This window comes from Balaenoptera ricei, chromosome X, assembly GCF_028023285.1.
Source record: "Balaenoptera ricei isolate mBalRic1 chromosome X, mBalRic1.hap2, whole genome shotgun sequence".
NCBI classification, from domain to species: domain Eukaryota; kingdom Metazoa; phylum Chordata; class Mammalia; order Artiodactyla; family Balaenopteridae; genus Balaenoptera; species Balaenoptera ricei.
The window spans coordinates 99,583,562-99,590,871 of NC_082660.1; the positions used below are offsets into that span (position 1 = coordinate 99,583,562).

The 7,310-nt window shown below is 51.1% G+C and overlaps 1 protein-coding gene across 1 annotated transcript; it reads left to right on the forward strand.

The window, feature by feature from the left end:
- The first annotated feature begins 1,510 nt into the window (after nucleotides 1-1,510).
- Nucleotides 1,511-6,191, forward strand: RTL9 (retrotransposon Gag like 9). The gene is made up of 2 exons (XM_059910078.1): nucleotides 1,511-5,530; nucleotides 6,075-6,191. Exons 1-2 carry the CDS (start codon nucleotides 1,511-1,513, stop codon nucleotides 6,189-6,191), a joined length of 4,137 nt encoding a protein of 1,378 aa, XP_059766061.1.
- Nucleotides 6,192-7,310: the final 1,119 nt, after the last annotated feature.

Below are 7,310 nucleotides of genomic sequence, written 5' to 3' on the forward strand. Positions count from 1 at the left end.
GGCCTCTGGAGTTGGGTGGACCCGTGAATCCAAGTGACTGCAGGCAAATTATTAAGCCTCTCTGGGCCTGAGTTTTCTCCTTTGTAAGATGAGGATAGGGTACTACCGAAATCTCTTAGTGTTGCTGTGAGGACCAAACGATGCATGTAAAGGGCCCAGCAGAGTGCTCGCCAGTCAGCGCGCGCTCAAGAAATGTTGGCTGTTGGCATTTCTGTTGCTAGTATTCTCAATATTATTATGGAGGCACACTGCACAAGATTGATGACTTCTGTGACATTGTCCCAAATGAGCAAGTGCCCCACTGGGGGTATGGGCAGGCTGTGGGGATGTATCAACGTCGTGTAGTGTGCGTGTTGGTTTCCAAGCTCTGTGCCAAGAAGCCCCTTTGGGGGCTGCTTATGGGAGTGTGCCGGAGGGCTGAGGCTTTGGGATTGCCCACCCACATGTCGTCAGAGAAACTTGAAATCTGTATTTGCTAGAGACTGGGCTTCAGTGAGCCATGATCTAGGACATCAGAGAGATAATTGAATGCGGCCTTAGGGATGCCAAAGGCTAGGCAACCCCGAGGAGGAAGCGATAGTCAAAGACAAACAGTTTTTACTGTCACAGTGCTCTTAGTCTAGCCCCAGCCCCAGTTAATCTGAGAAACCTGGTAAAATGGGAATAATGCTACTATCTCTTGTAAGATTCAAACGGGTAATGCTTGCACATCTCTGTGCACTATAGACAGTTTAAAGTTGTGTACAGTTGCCTAAAGTATAGTGCCTGGAACACACTAGGTGGGCAATAAGTGGTAGTAATAGTGATGATTTTTGTTATTAATAATAAAAATGATAATAAACAGGATTTTCAATTCATGGAATGATGTTCTCAACCACTGATCAGTTAAATGCCTTCCTTTTCCTGAGGAAGACATTCAGGGCCATCAGAGTAGTAAAATGGGGACTAAACCATTGGCAGGACTCGATGAGCCCAAGGAACTAATGATCATCCTGGGGCAAAGGGCGTTCTCATCCAGGCCTGCCAGTTCCTTGGCTGGCTTGCTAGTGCTGTGCTGGGAGAGAGCAGAGCTCTGGAACCTGCACTTTTCACAGTTTTCCAGCAGGTGGTGCTGCTGTTTCATTTGAACCAGGACCTCACGGGCTCTTGGCTGCTCTGAAGTTGCCCGCGTTTATAGCTTTTATAAACCGAGAGGGTGTGCTGTGTGACGGGGTGGGTTGGTTTGAAAAGGATAGGGCTGGAGAGCATATTTGCTCCAGCTTCAAATTTGTTTAATGTTGCACAGCTTCTTTAACTTGATAGGCCCATCTCCGATGCCACATAGCTGGCAACACATAAAAGAAGTCTCCATCGTGGATCATTTGTCTATTTCCCAGTCTTCTTGATATTTGCTTTTGACTGCTAAACTTGTTTTCTGTCTACAGATTTTCTCGCCACGTGGGCTTCAGCAGGATCCCTGATATAACTGCTTTAGAGGTTCCCTCCACACTATCCTTTGGCCATGGCAGATATGTCAGTACCCTTACATTCACTGCGATTCAGCAATGTGCTGACGGAGGAAAGTGTCGACCCCCCAAACAGGGAGACGACCTGCTCTGGAACAGTGATAGAGAGTAGAGCAGAGGTCCAAATTCTGCATTCTAGTGTCCAGCCTATGGTCTCAAGTTCAGCATCAGACCCTGGAGGGATGTCCACACAGCTGATGACATCCCCAGCCTTTGACACCATGGCCGTACCTCTAATGGGAGCAGCAAACTCTGGAGCACTGTCCCCACCGCTAATGCCAGCCTCAGACTCTGGGACACTGTCCCCATTGTTAATGCCAGCTTCAGATTCAGAGGCACTGTCCCCATTGTTGATACCAACCTCAGATTCTGGAACACTGTCCCCATTGCTGTCCACTTCAGAGTATGGATTAATGTCCCCAGGGCTGATGACAATTCCTGACTTTGGAACAATGTCCACAGCACTAATGGCAACACCAGATTCTGCAGAAATATCACCACTGGCAATGCCAGCTCCATCCTCTGAAGCGATGTCCACACCATTGATGCTAGCCCCAGATCCTGGAGAGATCTCCCCACTCCTAATGCCAGATGTGAACCCCGGAGTGATGTGCCCACAGCCAATGCCAGCTCCAGGCTCTGAAGGAATGTCACCATTGCAAATTACAGACGAAGACACTGAAGCAATGTCTAAAGTGCTAATGACTGCCCTGGCCTCTGGAGAGATCTCTTCACTGCTCATGTCAGGCACAGACTCTGAAGCAATCTCCTCACTGATAATGTCAGCCCTAACTTCTGGAGCAACGTCCACCCAGCCAACGAGCACCCAAGACTCTGGGGAAATGTCCACCCAGCTAATGTCAGGCCCAGACTCTGGAGTAGTGTCTTCACCACTAATGACAGCTCCGGGCTCTGGAGCAATGTCCTCACTGCTCCTGTCAGTCCCTGATGCTGGAGAAATGCCCACATTGCCAAAGGCAGCCCCAGACGCTGAAGCAATGTCCCCACTGGTAATGATGGCCCTAACCTCTGGCGGGATGCCCACCCGGCTGATGCCAGCCCAAGGCTCTGGAGTGATGTCCTCACGGTTAACACAAAATCTCGACTCTCAAGTTGTGTCTAGTCCACCAATGAGAGCAACAGCCTCCGGGGGGATGTCCACACCGCCAGTGAGAGCCCCAGAGCCTGGAGCAAGGTCGACACCGAGAATGAGAGCCCCAGCCTCTGGAAGTGTGTCCACGTTGCTAAAGACAGTCCCAGACTCTGCAGCACTGTCCACCCCGCTGATGACGGTTGCAACCTCTGGAGCAAAGTCCACAGAGCAAATGTCAACCGCAGCCTCTAGAGCAATGTCCACGCAGTTAGCAATGGCTAGAGCTTCTGGAGCCACGTCCATGGGCTTTATGAGAGTCCCAGCCAATGGGGCGATGTCCACACTGCGAATGAGAGCCCCAGCCTCTGGAACAATGTCCACACTGCCGAGTACAGCCCCAGTCTCTGAAACAATGTCTATGCTACAGATGACAGCCTCAGCCTCTGGGTCAGTGTCCACACCGCGAATGAGGGCGCCTGTCGCTGGAGCAATGTCTGTGTCACAGTGGAGAGCCACAGCCTCGGGAGTGACAGCTGTACCACAAATGAGAGCCTCTGGAGCCATGTCCACCCCACGGATGACAGCCAAAGCCTCTGGATCCATGTCTACACTGTTAATGAGAGACACAGCCTCGGCAGTGATGTCCGTGCCACAGATGAGAGCTATGGCCTCGGGAGCATTGTCCAAGCCACTAACAACATCCAAAGCCGCAGAAGCAATGTTCATGCAGCAAATGACAACTGCAGCTTCTGGAGAGATCTCCACAATGCTAATGAGAGACACAGCTTCTGGAGCCGTGTCCATGCCGCAGATGACAGACACTGCCTCTGCAGCGATGTCCACACCGCTAATGAGAGCCCCAGCCTCTGGCGACATGTCCACACCACAAATGACAGCCGCAGCCCCTGGAACTATGTCCATGCCTCTAATGAGAGCCCCAGGCCCTGGAGCCATGCCCATGGCGCTAATGAGATCCACAGCCTCTGGAAAGATGCCCAGTCAGCCAATGAGCGCCCAAGACTTTGGGGGGATGTCCATGTCGCTCAGGAGATCCATGACCTCTGGGGGGATGTCCCTACTGCAGACGCAAGCCCCAGCCTCTGAACTGATGTCCACACCAAAAATGAGAGCCCCGGCCTTTGGGGCGGTGTCCGCACCACTGATGAGAGCCTCAGACCCTGCAGAGATGCCCACACAGCTAACAAGAGCTTCATCCTCTGGAGAGACGTCCCCAGCACTAACGAGACCCCCAGCTTCTGGAGAAGTAGCCACGCCTCTGAGAGCCCCAGCTTATGGAGCAATGTCTACTCCGCAAAAGACAGCCACAGCCTCTGGAATGATGTCCAAGCCACAAATGAGGGCTCCAGTCTCTGGAGAGCTATCTACGTCGCTAATGAGATCCACAGCCTCTGGAGTGATGTCCGTGCCTCAAATGACAGCCGCGGCCTCTGGAGGGGTGTCCATGCCACTGATGAGAGCCCCAGCCTCCAGGGCAACATCCACTACGCAGATGATGCCCACAGCTTCTGGAGAGATGTGCATGCTATCAGTGCGAGCCCCTGCCTCGGGAGTGATGTCCCCGCCACTATTAAGGGCTCCAGTGTCTGGAATTATGTCCACACCACTAAGGAGACCCTCAGCCTCTGAAGCTGTGTCCACAGAGTTAATGAGAGCTCCAGCCTCTGGAAAGATGTCCACCACACAAACAACAGCTGTGGCCTCTGGAGGGATGTCCAAGCCATTCATTAGAGCCACGGCCTCTGGCACAATGCCCATGCCATTGATGTCAGCCATGGCTTCTGGAGAGATGTCTATGCCGCTGATGAAAAGCATGGCCTCTGGGGCAACGTCCACACTGCAAAAAAGAGTTGTGAGTTCTGGACCTACTTCCTTGCCACAAATGACATACGCAACCTCCGGGGGGATGCCTGCATCACCGATGAGACCCTCAGCTTCTGGAGCAACGTCCGTATCGCTTATGAGAGCCTCGGCTTCTGGAATGATGTCCGTGCCACTTCTGAGAGCCACAGCCTCTGGGGGGATGTCCATGCCACAGATGGCGGCCACGGCCTCTAGAGGGGTATCCATGCCGCTAATGAGGGCTCCAGTCCCGGGAGCCACGTCCACACCTCAAATGGCAACCACAGCCTCTGGAATGATGTCCACTCTGGAAATCAAAGCCACAGACTCTGGGGAAACATCTGCCTCTCACATCAACGTCAGAGCCTCTGGATCAAAGTCCACACCACACGTGACTGCCATGACCCCTGAAACAATGAACCAACCGCCAGAGGAAGTCCCATCTTTTGGCATGCTGACCCCAGCACTCTGTTACCTCTTAGCAGAACAGGAAGCAGCCCGGGGTTCATGCTCTGTGGAGGAGGAGATGGAGATTGATGAGGAGAAGCAAATGAAGGGATTTTTGAACGATTCAGAGAAAATGGCCTTTCTGGTGTCTCTTCATCTGGGGGCAGCAGAGAGGTGGTCCATCTTGCAGATGGAGGTAGGAAACCCCCTCTCCAATGAAGATAAATCTTTCCTGAGCAGATCCCAGGGCTTATATGACTCCCTATCTGAAATAGACATCCTCAGTGCCGTTCTTTGCCATCCCAAGCAGGGCCAGAAGTCAGTCAGGCAGTATGCCACTGACTTCCTCCTGCTGGCCCGGCATTTGTCTTGGTCTGATGCCATTCTGCGGACCAGGTTTCTGGAAGGACTCTCGGAAGCTGTTGCCACCAAAATGGGCCGGATCTTCCTGAAGGTGGCCGGCAGCCTAAAGGAGCTAATAGACAGGTCTCTCTATACCGAGTGCCAGCTGGCTGGAGAGAAGGATTCCCCGGGCAGCTCAAGCCAGGTTCTGCCGTCAGCCTGTAAGCGGAATAACGAGGAGGCAATGGAGAATGAACTGAACTCTCCACAGCAGACCGAGGAGGTAATGATGGGGAAACACACTCAAGGTTTCTGAATAGAAAAATGAGGTAATGATGGCAAAGTCACCCTGCTCCTTTGAGTAGCCTAAGGAAGAGGCTGGGAGAGGCATTGAGCTCCTAGACCCTAACCCCCAACCTAGAGTTTCATCAGCGGGCCTGGCTGTGTACTTATTTTGGGTGTATTAACCACTTTGAGGAGGCATGCCCTACCCAAGATATGGAGGGCCTGGGATGGTCAAAGGGCTAAGTCTTCTGATTCTGAGGGAAATGGCTGGGCTCAGTCCCAACTCTGCACTTATTCCAGGTCCAATTCTAAAAGAGGGGTCACGTTTTGGCGACTGGGTCCCACCTACAGCCACAGGTGTTATAGGCCCAGGTCACTAGGGAATTTGGCCAGTCTAGTCCTCGATCACACTTTATACAAATAAGGTACATTAGCCAAGTTGCTTGACCTGCTAAGTTACTGAAATTATCCAGGCAGAACCCCGCTCGTCACAGTAAGCATGGCTCTTACCTCTGCCATTTTTTGTTTTTTCTCACTCCCAGCACCAGCATGTTCCCAAACGCTGTTACTACCTGAAAGAGCATGGAGACCCTCAAGAGGGTCTGCACGACCACCTTCGACAGAGCACAGGCCATCAGAAGGCCCCCACTAACAAGTAATGCTACCTGGACTCTTCTCCTGTGATATCCAGCTTGGCTGCTAACTTGAGGACTTGTTCCTGGACCCATTCCATTCAATTACATCATTAAACCTTGTGGCCTTCCCCCTTCAGCATCCCCCTCCAGGCGCATCCCACCCTATCTCCCACTTGGCTGACTTGACCTTCTCTTTCACCCCACATGCCTTTGACCTGCCCCAACAATCAGAGCGTGGACTTCAAGAGTGTTTGGTGTATGAGGTTCTGAACTCCCATTACCATCGAGGCCAGTCCTAGTTCCTGGTCCAGGGAGAAGTCTAGGCAGGAGAAACCGTGTCCTACCTCAAAAACACCTTAGAATGTCTTGCCACATGTCATGAGGCAAACTTGAGGAAGCCCTGGTCCCATTTCACCTGGCAGGGGAGCCTATAAGGAGAGTGAAGCCCACTCCAATACCATCCTTTTCATCCAGTAGACTTGTCCCTATATGTCCCAACTCATAGCACCTAAGACGGGTCTCCAGGGCCCTTGCCCTGTTTATAGTCTCCATCCTGAACCATTCGTTTTGACCCATAGTAGTAATCTTAGTAATGGCTAACATTTATTGATTATGTGTTGTGTGACAGTTACTGGGCTAAACTCTTGACAAGCATCATCTCACTACATTCTTACCGTAACCCGACTTGTTGTTGTGTTGTCAACTTCTTACATCTTGATCTATTGTCGGTGGCTGTTGTCTTGTCCCTCAGTGTCAAATCTCTAGCTCTGACCTTTGGGTGACCCCTCAGTTGTTAATTGCCCTCACTCCCCCTTGGCTATTGTGCTTTGTGGCCAGCCCTCTTGATAAAGATCTCGGTCTTTAAACAGGCATAGATAGAGCGTAATATGAGCAGTGTTTGCCTTCAGGTGGTGGGATTATGGGTGTTTTACTTTTCTTCTTTCTACTTCTCTGTACTTTCCAGATTCTCTACAGTAAGCATGTATTACATTTGTAATCGTAAAAGTAAATAAAGTCCATTTAGGAAAAGAAAAAAAAAGAAGAATTAACTGTGGCTAACAGAATCTGATTTATTGAGTCCTTCATTCAATCAATATTTATTATCTAACATGTGCCAGCCACTGTTTTGGGGACAGACAGATA